The sequence below is a fragment of the Aspergillus uvarum genome, assembly GCF_003184745.1.
Source record: "Aspergillus uvarum CBS 121591 unplaced genomic scaffold BO82scaffold_48, whole genome shotgun sequence".
NCBI lineage: Eukaryota > Fungi > Ascomycota > Eurotiomycetes > Eurotiales > Aspergillaceae > Aspergillus > Aspergillus uvarum.
The window spans coordinates 96,148-114,396 of NW_020291345.1; the positions used below are offsets into that span (position 1 = coordinate 96,148).

At 54.3% G+C, this 18,249-nt stretch overlaps 8 protein-coding genes across 8 annotated transcripts; 5 read left to right on the forward strand and 3 right to left on the reverse strand.

The window, feature by feature from the left end:
- The first annotated feature begins 401 nt into the window (after nucleotides 1-401).
- On the forward strand, nucleotides 402-2,114 carry BO82DRAFT_340781 (chitobiosyldiphosphodolichol beta-1,4 mannosyltransferase). Its single transcript, XM_025633524.1, has 3 exons — nucleotides 402-791; nucleotides 851-1,047; nucleotides 1,112-2,114. Exons 1-3 carry the CDS (start codon nucleotides 551-553, stop codon nucleotides 2,066-2,068), a joined length of 1,395 nt encoding a protein of 464 aa, XP_025489421.1. The 5' UTR covers nucleotides 402-550; the 3' UTR covers nucleotides 2,069-2,114.
- Nucleotides 2,115-4,741, reverse strand: BO82DRAFT_340783 (uncharacterized protein). The gene is made up of 5 exons (XM_025633525.1): nucleotides 4,497-4,741; nucleotides 3,500-4,438; nucleotides 3,260-3,449; nucleotides 2,450-3,211; nucleotides 2,115-2,375 (listed from the first exon to the last, which is right to left on the reverse strand). Exons 1-5 carry the CDS (start codon nucleotides 4,602-4,604, stop codon nucleotides 2,188-2,190), a joined length of 2,187 nt encoding a protein of 728 aa, XP_025489422.1. The 5' UTR covers nucleotides 4,605-4,741; the 3' UTR covers nucleotides 2,115-2,187.
- A 300-nt stretch (nucleotides 4,742-5,041) lies between these two features.
- On the forward strand, nucleotides 5,042-6,571 carry ubc2 (E2 ubiquitin-conjugating protein RAD6). The gene is made up of 4 exons (XM_025635771.1): nucleotides 5,042-5,395; nucleotides 5,532-5,596; nucleotides 5,663-5,887; nucleotides 5,974-6,571. The coding sequence occupies exons 1-4, from the start codon at nucleotides 5,354-5,356 to the stop codon at nucleotides 6,095-6,097; spliced, it is 456 nt and encodes a 151-aa protein (XP_025489423.1). The 5' UTR covers nucleotides 5,042-5,353; the 3' UTR covers nucleotides 6,098-6,571.
- Nucleotides 6,572-7,035: 464 nt separating this feature from the next.
- BO82DRAFT_315549 (putative kinesin family protein (KinA)) lies at nucleotides 7,036-10,630 on the forward strand. The gene is made up of 5 exons (XM_025632540.1): nucleotides 7,036-7,191; nucleotides 7,318-7,352; nucleotides 7,458-7,552; nucleotides 7,709-10,134; nucleotides 10,207-10,630. Exons 1-5 carry the CDS (start codon nucleotides 7,187-7,189, stop codon nucleotides 10,436-10,438), a joined length of 2,793 nt encoding a protein of 930 aa, XP_025489424.1. The 5' UTR covers nucleotides 7,036-7,186; the 3' UTR covers nucleotides 10,439-10,630.
- On the forward strand, nucleotides 10,548-10,988 carry BO82DRAFT_136664 (uncharacterized protein). Its single transcript, XM_025630030.1, has one exon. The coding sequence runs from the start codon at nucleotides 10,656-10,658 to the stop codon at nucleotides 10,911-10,913; it is 258 nt and encodes an 85-aa protein (XP_025489425.1). The 5' UTR covers nucleotides 10,548-10,655; the 3' UTR covers nucleotides 10,914-10,988.
- Nucleotides 10,989-11,699: 711 nt separating this feature from the next.
- On the reverse strand, nucleotides 11,700-13,439 carry BO82DRAFT_136688 (EF-hand domain-containing protein). The gene is made up of 4 exons (XM_025630031.1): nucleotides 13,114-13,439; nucleotides 12,667-12,752; nucleotides 12,195-12,490; nucleotides 11,700-12,085 (listed from the first exon to the last, which is right to left on the reverse strand). Exons 1-4 carry the CDS (start codon nucleotides 13,122-13,124, stop codon nucleotides 11,906-11,908), a joined length of 573 nt encoding a protein of 190 aa, XP_025489426.1. The 5' UTR covers nucleotides 13,125-13,439; the 3' UTR covers nucleotides 11,700-11,905.
- A 649-nt stretch (nucleotides 13,440-14,088) lies between these two features.
- On the reverse strand, nucleotides 14,089-16,642 carry BO82DRAFT_136691 (transmembrane 9 family protein). The gene is made up of 5 exons (XM_025630032.1): nucleotides 16,487-16,642; nucleotides 15,250-16,365; nucleotides 14,859-15,196; nucleotides 14,373-14,808; nucleotides 14,089-14,307 (listed from the first exon to the last, which is right to left on the reverse strand). Exons 2-5 carry the CDS (start codon nucleotides 16,352-16,354, stop codon nucleotides 14,240-14,242), a joined length of 1,947 nt encoding a protein of 648 aa, XP_025489427.1. The 5' UTR covers nucleotides 16,355-16,365; nucleotides 16,487-16,642; the 3' UTR covers nucleotides 14,089-14,239.
- Nucleotides 16,643-16,843: 201 nt separating this feature from the next.
- On the forward strand, nucleotides 16,844-18,230 carry lcp5 (small subunit rRNA maturation protein LCP5). The gene has a single exon (XM_025635772.1). It carries the CDS (start codon nucleotides 16,862-16,864, stop codon nucleotides 18,023-18,025), a length of 1,164 nt encoding a protein of 387 aa, XP_025489428.1. The 5' UTR covers nucleotides 16,844-16,861; the 3' UTR covers nucleotides 18,026-18,230.
- Nucleotides 18,231-18,249: the final 19 nt, after the last annotated feature.

The window sequence follows — 18,249 nt, forward strand, 5'->3', positions numbered from 1 at the left end:
CTATCTCGGTCGTTGCCTGACATTTCAGGAACACACGTCAAATCGAGTGTATGGAAAGAGTAATCAATCATTCCCCAATGTATTAATTTGACTTATGAGGGGATGATCCGGGGTAGGACAGATAGATAAAGCTCCAGCTAGACCGAAAGATAACCAGAGGAGAAAACGCCGAAGATACTTAATTGGTCCAGTGGCATGTAACCTATCAATGCGAGCCGCGCACCTGTTGTCAATTTGCCCGATTTGTTTATTCTGACGCGCCCGGCGTGTGTGTTTCTGTGTGTGCCGTGCCTCCGTACTCCGGTGTGGGGTTCCGTTCATCGGCCCAGGATTCCTCCTCCGGCCAGCTTGTCCCCAGAGCTCTAGATTTCTTTCTTCCATTATCGCGCAGGGTCAGGATCGATAGACATACTTCTGCTGGCTTAGCGATACATGGTTGAGACGCCTATTGATCGCGCGTCATTTATTTGATTCACTATTGCCGTGCATAATGCTGGATCATCTGTCATCGACTTCATAACCCCCTCAAGAGCTTGATCCGTCGTACATCATGCTCGCAACTCTCATCAGCATCGCCTTTTACGCATCTACAGCGCTCACGCTGGCAATCATTTTCCTCTCCCCATCAAGATATACACCCCAACTTGCCTCTGAAAGTGATGGCTCCGACAAACCAAAGACAACCGTCCAAGTTCTTGTACTAGGGGACATCGGTCGCAGCCCGCGCATGCAGTACCATGCGCTCAGCGTAGCGAGAGGCGGAGGCCAAGTGGACATCATCGGCTACCATGGTGCGCAAAGATAATCAATTGCAGTCGCATAGCTCGAAACTAATACACGGCTTCTTCAGAATCGGAAGTCCACCCCGAGATCACCGCCCACCCCCGAATTTCCATTGTCGCGCTCCCCCCGCACCCGACCTTCCTCCAAACAAGCAACAAGCTTCTCTTCCTCCTCTTCGGACCCCTCAAAGTGCTATTCCAGCTCGGCTGTCTCTGGTGGATTCTCGCCTACCGAACCAAGCCCGCCAAATGGCTTCTCGTCCAAGTCAGTCACCCCTCATAACCCACCTACCGTCCTTGCTAAACTCAACCCCCATTCCCCACGACAGAACCCCCCATCCATCCCCACCCTCGCCATCGCCACCCTCACTAGCCTCCTCCGTCAGACCAGCCTAATAATCGATTGGCACAACTTTGGCTACACGATCCTGGCCCTCAAGCTCGGCGACGCCCACCCGCTCGTCCGCCTCTCCCAGCGCTACGAGCGCTTCTTCGGCCAATACGCGACGGCGCACCTCTGCGTCACCAACGCGATGGCCACCGTCCTCGCACGAGACCTCGGGATCCGTCGTGCCCCGATCCTCCCTCTCCACGACCGGCCCGCCGACCACTTCCAGCCGATCTCCGACCCCGCCGCGCGCGCCGCCTTTCTCCGCTCCCTCCCGCAGACCGAGCCCGTGCGCCCGCTCCTCGCGACCAACGCCCTCCGCGTCCTGGTTAGCTCCACCTCCTGGACCGCGGACGAGGACTTCTCCGTGCTCATCGATGCCCTGTGCCGATACTCCGCGCTGGCGCGGCAGCAGCAGAGCAGCCCCTCAGAACTCCCCGCCATCCTGGCGATCATCACGGGCAAAGGACCCCAGAAGGAGATGTATCTCCGGCGCATTCGGGAGCTGGAAGCAGCGGGGAGGCTGGAGAAGGTGACGATCTGCACCGCGTGGCTGAGCATGGAGGACTATGCGCGCCTGCTGGCGTCGGCGTCGCTGGGCGTCAGCCTGCACACCAGCAGCAGTGGCGTGGATCTGCCCATGAAGGTCGTGGACATGTTCGGCGCCGGGTTGCCGGTGGTCGGGTGGAATCGGTTCGAGGCATGGCCCGAACTCGTGACGGAGGGGGTCAATGGGCTTGGGTTCGGGAGCTCGGAGGAGCTGGTGGGCCATCTCGTGGAGCTGTTTAAAGATGATACGAAGCTGGAACGTCTGCGGGACGGGGCTCGCAAGGAGAGTGCCCGTCGTTGGGATGATGAGTGGAATCCCGTGGCGGGGAAGCTGCTGGGGCTGTATTAGTGCCATTACCGATATAATCAATACATATAGCAATTTATTCCTTCTTCAGCGAGCGATTGGCTGAGAGCAGCATTGACTTGTTGTTAAGTATTTACTGAGCTATATACCGGCAACTAACACTATGGACGGAACTTCCCGCCGCAGAAGGTGCACGTATCGAACATGTCGAATAGCCGCTGACAAGACCGCTGGAGATCCGCGTCTGACGAGTCCATCTCGTCCTCGTTCAGATACTCTTTTCCGCAGCCAGAACAGAATTTGGACATCCCGGGGTCTTGGATAGCTAGTGACGTCAAGCCACACCGCACTGCATTCGAGAAAGGGGTTGTCAGTTTGTGATGTGCAGGATAGCATACGCTTTCTTCTGGGTGTGCTACATACCGAAGAGGTGGCCCGCGGCGCATTGCGCTTCCTGGTTCGAATACCAAGCAAGGCCGGCATCGCAGATCTCGCATCTCTCGAATAGAGGGCTGCCTGGCCCGCTGAGCTTATCGGCTGACTTGACATTCACCGTGCTCTTGGAGGTGGAACATTTGGAGATCTCCTCGGTCAGATCTGCGCCCGTGATGGTCGCGAGTCTGATGAAGACCTGGCGGGCTTGCGCCATGATCTCCTCGTTGGCGCAATCGACTATGGCCGAGCACGCTGCTGCGTATAATACTTTGCCAGACAGTGGTGACCTGTCGCCTTCTTCGTCTTGAGAATGTAGAATGTGCCGTAGGGCCGCATCGCGCCGTGCACTGGGGGCGTCAGGGCCAGAGGCAGAGTCGGGGTCCGATGTTGCTATTGGCCCGCTGGGGAGCTCGTCTGCGACTTCACCGGTGGTTGTAGAGAAGGTTACTATCACTCGGTCTTCGGCGGCTGTGCGGTATTCGATGACGTCTCCGGGGTGGAGCGTGGTAGCGCTCGCAACGATGCCTTTGCATGAGGTCAGACCCCAGATCCTGGCCACGGCGAGGCCTCCGAAATCTCGATTGAAGTCGAACTGTTCCCGCATATCGTCGATTTGATTCTTCCAGGAGGCCTTGGAGATTAGTAGATCCTGCTGTTCGGGAGAAAATTGTTTCGTTATTGCGTAGCCTCCACCTGTTCCTATATGCAGCGCGAGATTCTGAGATTCAGGCTCTCGTGTGACAGTCATGGCTTTCTCGTGTCAGCGTGGGCGAGTGTGGTTGACAGGATATCGCTCACATGATATTGGATCCCAATGCCTTGGGGCTTCGGACTGGATCTCTGTCGCCGTGTCCTCATAGAATGGTAGGTGTTGTAACTCGATTTGTGAGGCTTTCTGCTCATTTCCTTCATATGCCGAGTGAGGCATAGTAATAAGAGCGAGGCCCCCAAAGACACCTGCAGCCAAAGAAAGACTTTGCGCATTGTCCTGGTATAATGGTTAATCGAGTAATATCTCCCTGTCAGATGTGGTCTTACCAGACTGATCCATTCAATAGGACCGGTGAAACGAAAATCTTCCAGTCCTTCGCAAGATACTGAAGCGTTCTCTTCTGATTTGGCCACTGGCTCGGGAGGCAGACCCACGTCTGCTCCGTACTTGAGAGATGCTGGGTCAACTTCTAGTCTGAGGACCCGCAATTTTGTCCCGTACACAACGGCCAGATTCCCTATCGCGTGACGGGCAGTTGGGCGTTGCGCCTGATCTTCTTCTCCCGGAAAGATCCATGGGCCCCAATTCATTGACGAGACAATGGCTTTGGACTGTAGCGTAGCGGAAAAGAGCGATGATGGTTGAGCCTCAGCATAGCTCACGAAGGGATTATTCAAGGAAGTAATGGCAAGCACATCAGCTGTATACCTTGGACTTTGTACTGCTACCAAGCTTCGTACTCGGAGGAAGATCACATCCTTAGAGTCATTTGCCACTGATAACAGGTGATGGCCCCAGCGACTCTCGACGCCGGGAATTGCTAGTGATTCCGCATCTTGCTCCGCGATAGGTACTTTCAGAGGCAATGACCACGAAAAAGACCGAATGTATGATTTCCGCAGGGCCAAGCCCTCATCCTGGATCTGGGGTTGAAAGTGCAGTTTTAGGGAATCGTTGACGATGGCTACGCGCGTCCATTTCCCTTGGATCCCGACAGGCTCATAGAGGGAAAGCAGCAGATTGGAGGTGAAGACTGCGAGCACACAGCGCCGGAACTTAGCGAGTCCGGGAGGAGACCAGGCCAGACCTACCACGGTGCTAAGGGACTGCTCGCCGCCAAGCGAGAAATTGTCACGCTTCTGGGGATAGATTGTCGGCCATTCGCTTTCAGTGAAAACATTGACCCTGAACCGATTGGAATGCCAGTCGTTGATGGCTTTTTGCACAGGGCCCTGCTCCGCTTTTTCATTGGCCGTCTTGGGGGTCTGTTCGCAGTTAGGAAATCATTCGTAAAGGCTCGGTAGTGATGGGCAGGCGACTGACCAAGACCTGGACGTATTCCCCCGCACCGATGGCCAATTCCCCGTCTGCCGACCAGGCCAGGCAATCTGAGCAGGAGGGGAATAACGGTAATTCCAACGGTCCTAGCATCTTGAAACGGCGGTGGTAATCAACAACTTCTCATGATTGTGAAGAAACTTCAAAGTGTGTCAGATTTATCATAGAACATTGGGTCAATGACCGGCACTGTTTGACATCCCTTTGGTTGCTGGAATGCAGTGTCCAGCTATAGCATTGTATGGCGGGACGAATCTATAGTTGTTCCTGCTTCGGGTTAGTCCAATGTGGGCGGGAAGGAGAAAGATTGCACACTACATGCGCAATCACGTGCAGTGGGCCGAGCCTGTGGTCCGGCTGCATGCTACTTCAATCAAGCGGGCGGTGAGAGCATGAGCTCACGGGTCTGACTTCTGGATAAGCATTAGGTAATTCGAATGGCATGAGCACACCATACCTATTGTGGTTAGTTATCCAGGCTAAATCAGCGGTCAGTGAGTGACTGGTCTGACAAAACTAACAAACACTCACTGTGACGGTGCAGTAGTAGACTAGCAGCGAGGATCAACGCCCGCCATCCCATCCTCCCGCTCCGACTATCGTCCGTTCGTTCTCCTCTTTCCGAACTCCATCCGACCAATTCTCCACTGTCTTCAACTCCTCGTTGTCTTGTTACTCAAGTTTCGGCCTGAGATCTCTCATCCTCTTCGCCACATCTTTCACCCACATCGCCCACCCCTCTGTCACCCATTCGTGGTCTTTGCCACCTGCAGTCATACATCCTGACTTGTTCTTGGACCATCTTCCGATAGCTCCTCCTTCATCGTCAATACCCCGCCACAATGTCGACCTCTGCCCGTCGTCGCCTTATGCGCGATTTCAAGGTATGTACCTGCCCGCCGCGTTAGTGCCTATGTCCCTTGCGTTACAATGGGTCTCTTATCACAACTCTCGCTTCAAGCTTTGTCTCGACCAAGGCCAAGCCGAGCTACATTAGCTAACAGGTATGCTTTATTTTAGCGTATGCAAACCGACCCTCCTGCTGGAGTTTCCGCATCTCCTGTAGCAGACAATGTCATGACTTGGTGAGTAAGCCTAATCATCCCGATGTTCTCTCCCGCAATAGAGTCTGAGTCTGACAACCCCTCCAGGAATGCGGTCATTATCGGCCCCGCTGATACGCCCTTTGAGGACGGCACATTCCGGCTCGTGATGCACTTCGAGGAGCAGTACCCCAACAAGCCTCCAGGCGTCAAATTCATCAGCCAGATGTTCCATCCCAATGTCTACGGCACGGGGGAGCTCTGCTTGGACATCCTACAGAACCGTTGGAGCCCAACCTATGACGTGGCCGCGATTCTTACCAGTATTCAGAGGTAAGGACTCTTCTCTGCCTTGCTCGTCCCCAATCCATCACGAGGCGGGAATAAAACGATGCTAACGATTCCTTTTCTGTCTATAGCTTGCTCAACGACCCGAACACCTCATCCCCCGCCAATGTAGAAGCCTCGAACCTATACAAAGATAACCGCAAGGAGTACATCAAGCGGGTGCGCGAGACAGTCGAGAAGAGCTGGGAAGATTAGAGACGAGAGAGGAGGGGAGACGACTATGATATATTACTATACGCGGGTTTGGGACTCTTGGTTCATGGCGATGTTTACAATGTCTTGCCCTGTGTTCCACTTGGGCTTGGTGCCCGAGGCATTGATCATGCTCTTGTGGGAATGCAAGGGCAGTGAATCTAAGGGACTGGCACTCCGTTGATGACGTGCACAGCGTGGGGTTTTGGCGCCTGGTTACATCTTGATCTGTTCTTCTTATCGTGATCTCCCATTGGTAATTATGAATAGCTGCATCGGTTTCGTGTTTATGTTTATGTCGTTTGTTGTTTCACTTGATTGCATTTGACTTTGGTGTCTCCTTGCTCTTTGCCGCTACTGCATGTCAGATACTCGGCCCGACAATTCGGCTGCTTTGAATTCTTTTAAATTTGAGTTTCCATTCACAGACCGTCTGCCAGCGATTCCAGCTCCTTCATGATGTAGTCTCACCCCAACATTCTTGCCTAGGCAAATTTGCACAGCGGAACTAAGGCATTCCAATGAAGTAATGAAGTTGGCAGGCGAATGCCAGGCAGGATTCGGTTTGGGTAGAGAAAGTCGAGCTCGGGAACTTTAGTTATTGCAATAGACAGGTTTGATGCGCCTAGTCCATTCCCCCCCTCCCTCAATGCCCGATAAGAATGCAAAACTTCTTCAGACTTCTTAGGCAGAGATGGCCCCACGTCAGGAGCATAGGTGGTTGACTGTGTTGTACATACTTCTTTCTGTCTTCTGAAACACAGAATTGGGAGATGCCAGTCGTGGTTCTGACCGCCCGGCCTACTCGTAATCGCACGTGGACCCCTGACCCAAACAGTAGGTAGTTTAGTCTACCTTAGTCTGTCCCGTCCCGTCTGTCCGTTCTGTCCCTCTACTCTAACCTACTGACTTACTCGTTAACTTACTTACTCTCCGCTCTCCATCTCCCAAGCCCGTTCTCTCATTACCTACCTTCTTGTGATTTGAACGAACCGCTCCCCCATTTTCGCATCACCCCCTCCCCCTCTGGGGTTCCTTATTTTCTTTTCTTTCTCTTTATCGGCCTCACCTTGAGTCCGGGTCAGAGTGATCATGGCGTACGTTTGTTTTGGCTCTTGCTGCTTCCCTCCTCCTTCACACCGCTTCAACCCACCTCGTGGGCAAATCTCACAATGCGCACGCGGCAGCAAGAACCAGTACTGATGGAATTTTCGGCTTGACAGGTCATCTGGCCCTAACGGCCCCAACACCATTAAGGGTGCGCATTCTCCATCTCCCTCTGTTTTTGTGTTTAGTTCCCTCTGGTTCTTCTGCTTGAAGGTAAAATCATGGTGTCCGCTAAGCTAACCGCTCCGCGACACAGTGGTTGCGAGATTCCGACCGCAGAACAAAGTCGAATTGGCATCCGGGGGTGAACCGATCGTCGAGTTTGAGAATGAACAATCATGTGTTGTCAACGTGAGTCCTCCTGTTCAGGTGAACGTTTTGAGTTGGCCCTCAGCCATTCTCTCTTTGCACCCTCTCTTCCGAAGAGCAAGAGTGCGGGGAAGCGAGAAGAGGGAGGGGTTATGTTCCCAGACTTGCTAAATTCCGACTTTTCGCGCATGTCAACAGTCCCGAGAGGGCTCTGGAGCCTTCACTTTCGATCAAGTGTTCCCTATGGATTCGAAGCAGCAGGATGTCTTCAACTTTTCGATCCGACCGACTGTGGATGACATCCTGAACGGCTATAACGGCACGGTTTTCGCGTACGGTCAGACGGGTGCGGGAAAGTCGTATACGATGATGGGTTCCGACATCGACGACGACATCGGCAAGGGTATCATTCCGCGCATTGTCGAGCAGATCTTCGCTAGCATCCTCACCAGTCCTAGTAACATCGAGTACACGGTGCGGGTCAGTTATATGGAGATCTACATGGAGCGGATTCGCGACTTGCTCGTACCGCAGAACGATAACCTGCCGGTTCACGAGGAGAAGTCTCGTGGTGTCTACGTCAAGGGCCTGCTGGAGGTCTATGTGTCTAGCGTCCAGGAGGTATACGAGGTGATGCGCCGGGGTGGCGCGGCCAGAGCGGTGGCAGCGACCAACATGAACCAGGAGTCCTCTCGGTCGCATTCGATCTTCGTCATTACCGTTACACAGAAGAATTTGGAGACCGGATCGGCCAAGAGTGGTCAGCTCTTCTTGGTCGATCTGGCGGGTAGTGAGAAGGTCGGTAAGACCGGTGCGAGTGGCCAGACTCTCGAGGAAGCGAAGAAGATCAACAAGAGTTTGAGTGCTCTGGGTATGGTCATCAACGCGCTGACGGATGGCAAATCGACGCACATTCCCTATCGTGATTCCAAGCTCACTCGAATTCTGCAAGAGAGTTTGGGAGGTAACTCGCGGACAACCTTGATCATTAACTGCTCGCCCAGTAGCTACAACGATGCGGAAACCATCTCGACCCTGCGATTTGGTGTGCGCGCCAAGGCTATTAAGAACAAGGCGAAGGTGAATGCGGAGCTCAGCCCGGCGGAATTGAAGCAGCTCCTCCGCAAGGCCCAGAGTCAAGTCACCAACTTCGAGACCTATATCTCGGCGCTGGAGACGGAAGTTCATGTGTGGCGCAGTGGTGAAGCAGTTCCCAAGGATCGTTGGACCCCATCAAGAGGTTCGGAAGTCGTCAGTGCGGCTAAGGCTGAGGCTCGTGCCCCTCGACCTGGCACTCCCTCTCGCTTCCAGGACATTCCCCGCTCAGAGACTCCTCGTCCCGACTCCAGACTAGGGGACCGATCCAGCACACCAAGCCTGGTTCTCGAGAAGGATGAGCGGGAAGAGTTCCTGAGACGGGAGAACGAGCTGCAAGATCAGATCGCGGAGAAAGAGTCTCACATTGCTAGCATTGAGCGGGGCCTGCGCGAGGCTCGGGAGGAGTTGAAGAGCATGAAGGAGAATACCGCACGCTCAGGTAAGGACAACGACAAGCTCACCACCGAGGTGAATGAGCTTCGTATGCAGTTGGAGAAGGTGTCGTATGAGAGCAAGGAAGCTTCCATCACCATGGACAGTCTTCGCGAAGCCAATTCGGAGTTGACCACTGAATTGGACGACGTGAAGCAGCAGTTGCTCGACGTACGGATGAAGGCCAAGGAGACCAGCGCTGCGCTGGACGAGAAGGAAAAGAAGAAGGCCGAAAAGATGGCGAAGATGATGGCGGGCTTCGACCTGGGCGGAGATGTGTTCTCCGACAACGAACGGAAGCTCCAGGAGCTGCTGTCGCGCGTGGACGAACTGCACAAGATCAGCGAAGCCGGGGAGACGATTGCGCCCGACGACCTGCTGGAGCTGCGCACTAGTCTGCAGGAGACCCAGGGTTTCATCCGCCAGGCTGAGCTTACGATGAATGACCGGGGCGAGCTAAGCGAGCTGCAGGACAGCCGCAGGGCGGAGGTTGAGCAGAAGCTGGCGACTCTCGAGCGGGAATACGAGACCCTTCTGGAACGGAACCTGGGCGAGGGCGACGTGGAGGAGATCCGGGAACGGTTGGAGAAGGTGTACGTCACGCGCAAGGAGGAGGAGATGCAGGCTGTCACAGACTTGCGCAGCGAGATTGCACGCAAGGACGAAGAACTGGGCAAGCTGCGCCAGTCCCTTGCCGACTCGCAGACCCGGGTGTCGACCAACGGCGCAGCGGGCAAGAACCTGCAGCAGCAGATCGCCGACTTCGACGCCATGAAGAAGTCCCTGATGCGGGATCTGCAGAACCGCTGCGAGCGGGTGGTCGAGCTCGAGATATCGCTGGATGATGCTCGGGAGCAGTACAACAACGTCCTCCGCTCCTCGAACAACCGGGCGCAGCAGAAGAAGATGGCGTTCCTGGAGCGCAACCTTGAGCAGCTGACCCACGTGCAGCGCCAGCTGGTCGAGCAGAACAGCAGCCTCAAGAAGGAGGTCGCCATCGCGGAGCGAAAGCTGATCGCCCGGAATGAGCGGATTGCCAGCTTGGAGAGCCTGCTCCAGGAGAGCCAGGAGAAACTCACCCAAGCGAACCACCGGTAGGGAATTCTCTCGGCTAAACCCCGTATAGGACAAGACCTCAAGCTAACCACGCACCTCACCCAAAACAGCTTCGAAGCCCAACTCACCGCCGTGAAGGAACGCCTTGAGGCCGCGAAGCAGGGCTCGACCCGCGGACTCCCCAGCATGGACGCCAACGGCGGCTTCAACTTCAGCGGCTCCCGAATCGCCAAGCCTCTCCGCGGCGGCGGCGGAGGAAATGAGAGCAGTGCTCCCGTAGCCGGCGTCCAGTCGCAGGAGACTGGCGCCAAGCGCACGAGCTGGTTCTTCGATAGACGATGATATCTCACGATTTTTCTTTTTCATTGTGTATTATCTTTCTCATTCTCCGAAAATACTTTTTCTGTCGCATCATGTGTGAAGCCGAAAGGAATGAAGCCCGCCTCGTGTTGTTTTTTTTTTTTCGCCCTCTCGTATTGATTGGGGGGGAAAGAAGATATCCCAACCATTCTCTCTCTTTTTTTTTTCTCTGACTGTGAGGCATGAGGCATGATTACATATGATATCTCTCTCTGTTCTTGTGCTTCTTGCCTTGCCTTGCTTTACTTGGTCTCGAGAGTTGCGGGGATATATTTTTGATTCTCTGTTTAGATGGAAATCTCATACCCCCACTGGCCCCTCGCCGCCCTACAGTGCCTCTACCTACCTATCTCCTTCCCACCTCTATCTATACCCATCCCATCCCACTATCACCGCTCTCTGTTTCATAAGGATTCGCCCTACAGATTATAGATGGACAGCCGTTGTGTCTGGATGACAAACACACCGGATCTCGATTCTTCTCTTGTGCGTGACGATGCAAGATAGAAAAAGAACTAAGAAACGTTGTTGCCATTCCATGTAGAAGAACATCCTCTCAAGCGGAATCGCGTTTTGATATTGGGACCATCAAGTTAAGGAAACCCCCCAAGAGGAGTGAGTTGTCATTCAAGATCGAGATTAACTTACATCCTTATGGTTTCCTGATACTGTGATTACCACCATGAGAACCAGGCCGCGGGTGATGATGGTAACGAAATATCGCAACGTTTGCATGAGAAGCTAAGCTAGCAATGGCGTCTTGAAGTGTAACGTTATTTACAAATCGCCTTCCTCTTCCCTACCCTACCCTCGAACCCGCTTCTGGGGATCTATCGCGTATGCAGCACCAGCACCAGCACCAACAAACCCGTACATCAAGCAGAAGAAGTACCCGGAAAGGAAGGGAAAAGAAAAAAAAAAAAAAAAAAAACCAAGCACATGACCAGCCGCCCGCATTCCACGATACACAGAGGAGGACACCTGAAGCCGATGAACAAGGCAAAAACCATGGTACAGAAGGAAGAACGAGAATACCATCAAATTTCAAGAAGAGAGAGAGGGAGAGAAACTGAGCAACAACGCTGACTATGACGTACCTCCCACCCGCATCCTAATTGGGACTGTCTTGGAGTTGATAACTTGAAACATATACACATACAGCCACATAAAAAAAAGATCCCATAAATGTCCCGCACACATCATAACGCAAGCACAAACATATTCGTAGGGAATCCTTGGCAAAACAACAACAGCAGCAACAACAACAACAAAAGAAAAAAACATACATGTATCACGTAACGTAACGTAGAGCTCACCACATCGCACACGACACAGCTAAAAAACAGGCAGGCATGAAGTAGCAGAAGACGAAAAAGCGAGAACGGGTAAGCGCCGGTTTCACCGAGTGGGGAGAGAGAAAGTAGAAAACAACATGCAAGAGGACTGGCTCTATACCAACCCATCGTACAGCGAGAGGGCGCTCACGATTGTCTCGTCCCGTTTGCTCCCCTCCTTGAACTCCTCCATGTCCAGGCTCCCGTTCTCGTCCTTGTCCATCATGCGGAAGATCTTGCGCACCCGTTTCTCGGGGGTGTCTTCGTCCTCGGGGAGTTTTACCATCGAGCCGACCTGTTGGACGGGAATGTTAGTCAGTGCGGGAGGGTGCGGAACGGAATTCCAATTGATGAAGGAACAGCCCGTGCCAGAATTACAGGTAAGGCCGGGGAAAACAACGCACCATCTTATAGATCGCCTCCACGATCGCCAACATCTCATCGTACGTGATCTTCCCGTCGCCGTCGATGTCGTACAGCTGGAACGCCCAGTCCAGCTTATCCTCCATCTTGCCCCGCGAGGTCACCGACAGGGCACAGATGAACTCCTTGAAGTCGATCATTCCGCTGTTGTCCGAGTCGAATACCCGGAACACGTAGTTCGCGAACGAGGACGGGTCGCCGAAGGGGAAGAACTGGCGGTAGATCTTCTGGAATTCTTCCTTGGTGAGGGTGCCCGACGGGCAGTCTTTGAGGAAGCCTGGTTTATAACCGGGGAGAGTTAGCTCTTGACTATTTATTTTTGGTTCTGCTTATCGCGAGTGCCTCTTTTCGCAGGCGGTTCTTGGCTTTGCGTCCCATGCTGCTGGTGGGCTGTTGTGCTCGCTCGCAAGTCATATGCTGCATGTGTATAGATCCGATGGAAAAGGAACTCACCCTTATACCATTGCTGCAGTTCCTTCTTATCGAAATGTGTCGCCTTTTGGAGTTCGTCCAGCTGAGCGGGGGAGAGCTTCGACTGTCTGCAGTGGGAAGGATATATGATGTTAGCCTTTGGTGTAGTTTGCGGGTAGGGTGATAACATGAGTACATGTTTGGGACGAGGGAGAGCGAGGGCCGCCGCGCGGTAGCGGATAAGGGTTCGACCGGGGGGAGGGGGGAGGGGGGAGGGGTTCATGCAAGAGGTTTCGCAGAAGCATGGGGTGCGCAGAGAACCAGGAATCAGGTCTAGACTGGGTTTGTCTCTCTGGAGAGAGAAGTCCTAAGAGATTCATCTGCGACACAAGGCCCTATGCCATTGTATCGCGCCCTTGCTTGCGTCCCCATCTCCCTTCCCGTCTCTCGAATGGCGACGCGGGGCAACTGGGGAAGCGCATCACTTACGACTTGCCCATTGTCAACTATGCGTACACCACAGTGTCAAATTCGGTGATATATGAGGGTAGGAGAGGGGTGCGTCAGGGATGCGTGTGCGGGATGGACGGCGCAGCGAAGGACGAGAGAAGACACGGAGTTTCGGATAGCGCGGGGTAAAACAAGCGGCGGTGGTGGGACCGATAAGAGGGAAGAAAAGGGACCGAGGCTGCTGCTGGTGGTGGTGGGAGGTAGTAGGTAGTATAGTGGTTGGGAATCGTGTAAGTCTAGTGTAGTGTAGGTGTAGTCGAGTGACGTCGCGAAAGAGCAGGATAATTTAGAAAGAACAGAACACGAGCGAGACGAGGATCAAGTCCGACTTAATTAGAAATGGGTAGACTAAGAGGAAAAGTAGTGGCGACGCCCGAGGGATCGAACCGGTGATGCTTCCTTCATAGCCCCGAGCCGCCGGTCCAGAACATGTTTATGTGCGGCCTTGGCAATTGCCCTTGCGGTCGAAACACGACTCGCGTTGGCCTAGATCCCAACGACTTGCACATCTCTTCGTCACCCTCTCCCACTGTCTCCACTCCGGGCTTGTCCATCGTACTGTACACATACAAAGAAATATCCAATGCCGCCGGGCATCCCCCCATCATTGCCCTTTTCAAGCATCAACGGTCGATCCGTCCGTCACTCATTCCCCCGATTTATGTACAGCCCTCCCCCCCAAAAAGAAAACAACAAAACAACAAACACCAGCGCAGTATGGCAGAGGAAAGCAAGAATCATGCACAGAGCAATAGAACAATGAACTGCCGCTTTACATGGGATATCCTAGACAAGGGACCGTGATAACTATCTCATAAAAATGACAAGAGCAGCGACCAGCGACCAGCGACCGACTGGGCTTACGAGGTACAAAAACGACAAGGTTCCCAGGGAATGGCCATGCTTCACAAATGCGAACCATTGTCCCAGAGTCTGCGAAAGTCTAACGCCGGGGCAAGATAATAATAACAGTCATACCCCGAATGAGGCAGTGAGGGGGTTTTTCCTGGTTGGCCTGGGCGAGGCAAAACGCCTCGGTGGCTCCACAGGGAGCGGGCCGAGTTGACGACGCGATCAGTTACTCAGTAATGTCACGGCAAATTCTCTAGTCGACCTTGATCGAGCCGTAGATGCGCTGCACAAACGCCCAGCTGGCGAAGAAGCCAATAGAGCCTGTTCATTAATGGTCAGTTAACTGCTCTTAATGCACCCTATTCTCAGATGGGACGACCACATACCTGTCAGAATAAAGACCACGAAGCCGATCAGGGCGGAATAGCCGATGTACAGAACAGCACCCGTGAGGCCACCAAAACTGACCCGCGTGATCCAGAACAGCAGAGCGTTCAGGAACACGTACACTCCGGTCATTCCCGCTCCGGCAAACGCCCTCCAGTGCCACCGGTAGTTCTCCGCACACAGCAGGAAATAAACCAACAGCACCGTCGTGGCAGCCGAGGTGATGACCATCAAGCCATAGCAAAGGAACAGGAACCCAAACATGTAGTAGATCTTGTTGGTCCAGAGCGAAGTCATGATGAAATAAAGCTCCACAAAGATGGCTCCAAAGGGCAGAATGCCGGTCAACAGGAGCGACGGAATCGGGCGGAGCGTACCAGCCATGGGCGGCACTTGGCGCGGGATTTGGTTGGTCTTAGTCGGACCCTCAATTGCCTGTCAACTCGTTAGCAAGACTCGCCTCGGCACGCTCGGGTGTGATCTACCTGTTGCTTGAATCCCAGCCAGCTTCCGGCCACACTGAGAGGCACGCTGATGACGAACCAAATCAGGACCAGGGCGAGCATGGTGGTGAAGGGTACAGCTCCGCTAGATCCCTTGGCCCAGACAAAGAGGTTGAGCAGGAAGAAGGTGCCGAAGATAAGGGCCGGAACCAGCACAGGGGTCATGATAATATTGCGTTTCCAGGCATCTCCACCCAATGACTTGTAGACACGAGCCGATACATAGCCCCCGATGAAGCCAAAGAGGGTGTAAATGATGAGAATGGCCGTCGCAAGGAAGCCACGGTTTGCAGGGGAAAGGAGACCGAAGAGGGCGAAAACTGTCCACAAGAGTCAATAACATGACATGCAAATCGATCGCAACGCAGCTTACCAACGGTGACACCGGTCATCATGAAGAGCTGAGCACCATTGCCCACAAGCACACTGAGAAGCAGAGGAGCTTTAGGACAGCGAAACACATCACCATGAACTAACTTCCAGCCTGAATCCTCCTGAATGCCGTCCTCCACGGCTGCCGAAGTGCTGTCAAAATCATCCAGGTTGATCATGTCGAGTCTGTTATAGCGAGCGATATCCTTCTTCAGAGCCCGGATAAGAATCATGCTCACCATACCCACGAGGAACACAACAAACACGGCCGAGTTAATCAGAGAGAACCAATGGATCTTGGGATCGTAGACGTGCAGGTACTTATCCCAACGGGTCGCCCACGGGGTGGACGACTCACGCCAGTAGACACTGTAGGTCCAAGCCACGGTGGTCTCGACCTCCTCGTTCAGGACAACGCCAGTCCCATCCGTTTCGCACTCCGCGGTCCCGTCCTCCAGGATCCGAGCATTGGCCCGAGATTCGGGTTGCACAAGCACACCGACGACACGGTACTTATCCTGGGCCCCGTACCCGACCCGATGGTAGTCGATCAGGATCTCGAAATGGTTGTTCAGAACCGGGAGGCCGTCATCGTTGATCGAACCGAGCGCAAATCCCGGGCTGTAGAACTTGTCCTGGGTCACAGCTTCCATGTTGATCTGGGCGCCGGGCAGGCCGTCGACCAGCCAGTTGATGTTGTATCCCTGCTCGATCCTCCGGTTGACGAATTTCGCACTGCGGGCGTCGAAGGTGGCCGTGCCACAGATGGCTTTGCAGGTCTCATTCTGGCCCATATGCAGCTCCAGCGGTGACGTCTGGATCCGGTCGCCGAACAGAATGGACCCCAATGATTCCCGGACATCCTTCGGTCCGCCCTCGGGAGCGCAGAATCTGAAGGCTGGGTGATAGTAGTCGTAGGAGAAGACGGAGTGCAGCTGCTCATCCTGCTGCGCGAGACCGGGGGTGAGGTGGTTCACGTAGAGCGGCACCGACTGACCCTCATCGTACGAGGTCGGGGCGACACCGGGGAGGTAGAAAGCGGCGGACAACGAAGGGGCGCAGAGAAGAAGGGTGGTTAGAGGTAGGGCTCGATTGCTGAACCACATGGTGGGCGATTCTAAGTAGAAGCGGGCGGTGTTAGCTCGTGTCCGTGGCTCTGAGAGGCCAAGAGATAGGATGCTCGGGGCCGGGCCTAGGCACCGATTGTAAGCGTAGCTTTCTGGGGGGATGGAACTCACAGATTGTAGCTTTCCACGCCACAAGCGAATCTCGAAGATCGCACGAGTTGGCCACTCGGGGGAACAGTAGCAGAAACCAACTCGAAGGGCGGAATGCGGCACCTTTAATAGGGAACGGAATGGGAGAATGGAAGAATTGGGAGAGACCAAACCGAGCTGTTCCCAGAACGGCGGGAGCGTCGTCACTTCACAGGCTCTCCCGTTGTTGAGGCCAGCTCGTCGCTCTTGGCCCACGTGACATCCCGTTATCCATTGCTGCACGAATGACTAAGGACTTAATCGGCACGTGCCGATAAGCCATCTCTAAAAATTTCCCTTCGAAATCTTCCGCGGCGGCCAAACACATCAGAACGAAACCACACACATCAAATGACAATGGCGGCCGCAGTGTCGCAACCTGCGCCTTCGGGCCTACGGAATGTCTCCGCTCTGCTGGAGACTCTCACCACATGTTTGAACAACACCGGCTCGTCCTTGCCCCAGGCCACCCGGGAAGCCCCCTCCGATGTGTCGATCGAGCCGCCGCAAGACGGCATTTCGCTTCTCGACACCAAATCCGACCTCCTCCTGTCATACCTTCAGAACCTCGTTTTCTTGATCATTTTCCAATTGCGAGGCCTGAAGAAAGATGAAGAAGAGGATGAAGAGGTCGACGAGTCCCTCCCGGAGGATATCGTTAAGAAACTTGTGGAGCTACGCGTCTACCTGGACCGCGGTGTGCGCCCGCTGGAAGGTCGACTCAAGTACCAGGTGGACAAAGTCATCAAGGCCGCGGAGGATGCCGAGCGCGCAGAGCGGGATGGTGTTTCTACAGGCAAGAGCAAGAAAGCCAAGGGCTCCGACGCCGATGAGTCGGGATCGGAGGGTAGCAGCGACAGCGAGGGCGACAGCGACGAGGAGGACGAGGAGGAGGGAGATGGAGCGGACATCGACGAGATGGCCTACCGGCCCAATGTCTCGGCCTTCTCGAAGAAGGCGGAACCCCAAGCCAGACCCGACAAGCTCAACAACGAACCCGCCGGCGATGGTATCTACAGACCGCCGCGGATCATGCCTACGGCCCTACCCACGACTGAGCGGAAAGAGCGCCGCGAGCGTCCCGCCCAACGGTCAAATGTCATTGACGAGTTCGTTAGCGCCGAGATGTCGTCCGCTCCTATGGCGGAGCCGAGCATTGGTAGCACGATTGTGCAGGGTGGTCGACACACGAAGTCGAAGAAGGACCGCGAGCGGGAGGCCGAGCGGACCGCATACGAAGAGACCAACTTTGTGCGTCTGATGAAGGAAAGCAAGAAGGACCGGGCCAAGCGACTACGGGCCGAGGGGCCGCAGAACCAGTACGGTGGTGAAGATTGGAGGGATCTCACCGCGGGCGCCGACCGGATCACGAAACTCACCCGGAGGGCCAAGGGCAGCGGAGGTGCATTGGACAAGAGTCGGAAGCGCAAGATCACCGAGGATGGACAGCGTGACGACGGAGTGGGAGTTGGTCAGATCTTCGAGAAGCGGCGCAAGAAGGTGGACAGCTGGAAGCGGTGATTTGTGCCATACTTTGTTTGCTTGGTTTTTGTGTGGAGTATTTTGAGATAACATTCGATACCATGAAAAGTAGTGATTCTATTGAGAGAGTTTGTTACTGTGTGTGGGTGGGTGGAGTTTCATCGTATCCGAGAATCCGGGCTTTTCACATGCAACGCAACCGGTGACATCATCCCTCAATCACTTCATTGTATCAACCACTGCCTGCCTATATTTAAATCTAT

Coding starts and splice junctions, on each gene's coding strand:
- BO82DRAFT_315549 (XM_025632540.1), top strand. Junction 7,553..7,708: donor AACAATCATGTGTTGTCAAC/GTGAGTCCTCCT, acceptor GCATGTCAACAG/TCCCGAGAGGGCTCTGGAGC. Junction 10,135..10,206: donor CTCACCCAAGCGAACCACCG/GTAGGGAATTCT, acceptor CACCCAAAACAG/CTTCGAAGCCCAACTCACCG.
- BO82DRAFT_136664 (XM_025630030.1), top strand. CDS start 10,656: ATGATATCTCTCTCTGTTCTTGTGCTTCTTGCCTTGCCTTGCTTTACT.
- BO82DRAFT_340781 (XM_025633524.1), top strand. CDS start 551: ATGCTCGCAACTCTCATCAGCATCGCCTTTTACGCATCTACAGCGCTC. Junction 792..850: donor GGACATCATCGGCTACCATG/GTGCGCAAAGAT, acceptor CGGCTTCTTCAG/AATCGGAAGTCCACCCCGAG. Junction 1,048..1,111: donor CCAAATGGCTTCTCGTCCAA/GTCAGTCACCCC, acceptor TCCCCACGACAG/AACCCCCCATCCATCCCCAC.
- ubc2 (XM_025635771.1), top strand. CDS start 5,354: ATGTCGACCTCTGCCCGTCGTCGCCTTATGCGCGATTTCAAG. Junction 5,396..5,531: donor GCCTTATGCGCGATTTCAAG/GTATGTACCTGC, acceptor GCTTTATTTTAG/CGTATGCAAACCGACCCTCC. Junction 5,888..5,973: donor ATTCTTACCAGTATTCAGAG/GTAAGGACTCTT, acceptor TTCTGTCTATAG/CTTGCTCAACGACCCGAACA.
- BO82DRAFT_340783 (XM_025633525.1), bottom strand. CDS start 4,604: ATGCTAGGACCGTTGGAATTACCGTTATTCCCCTCCTGCTCAGATTGC. Junction 4,439..4,496: donor GGGAATACGTCCAGGTCTTG/GTCAGTCGCCTG, acceptor AACTGCGAACAG/ACCCCCAAGACGGCCAATGA. Junction 2,376..2,449: donor CGCCGCGGGCCACCTCTTCG/GTATGTAGCACA, acceptor TCTCGAATGCAG/TGCGGTGTGGCTTGACGTCA.
- BO82DRAFT_136691 (XM_025630032.1), bottom strand. CDS start 16,354: ATGTGGTTCAGCAATCGAGCCCTACCTCTAACCACCCTTCTTCTCTGC. Junction 15,197..15,249: donor GATGACCGGTGTCACCGTTG/GTAAGCTGCGTT, acceptor TCTTGTGGACAG/TTTTCGCCCTCTTCGGTCTC. Junction 14,809..14,858: donor GGCTGGGATTCAAGCAACAG/GTAGATCACACC, acceptor ACGAGTTGACAG/GCAATTGAGGGTCCGACTAA.
- BO82DRAFT_136688 (XM_025630031.1), bottom strand. Junction 12,491..12,666: donor ACTGCAGCAATGGTATAAGG/GTGAGTTCCTTT, acceptor GTTATAAACCAG/GCTTCCTCAAAGACTGCCCG. Junction 12,086..12,194: donor TGGAGGCGATCTATAAGATG/GTGCGTTGTTTT, acceptor CCCGTCCAACAG/GTCGGCTCGATGGTAAAACT.
- lcp5 (XM_025635772.1), top strand. CDS start 16,862: ATGGCGGCCGCAGTGTCGCAACCTGCGCCTTCGGGCCTACGGAATGTC.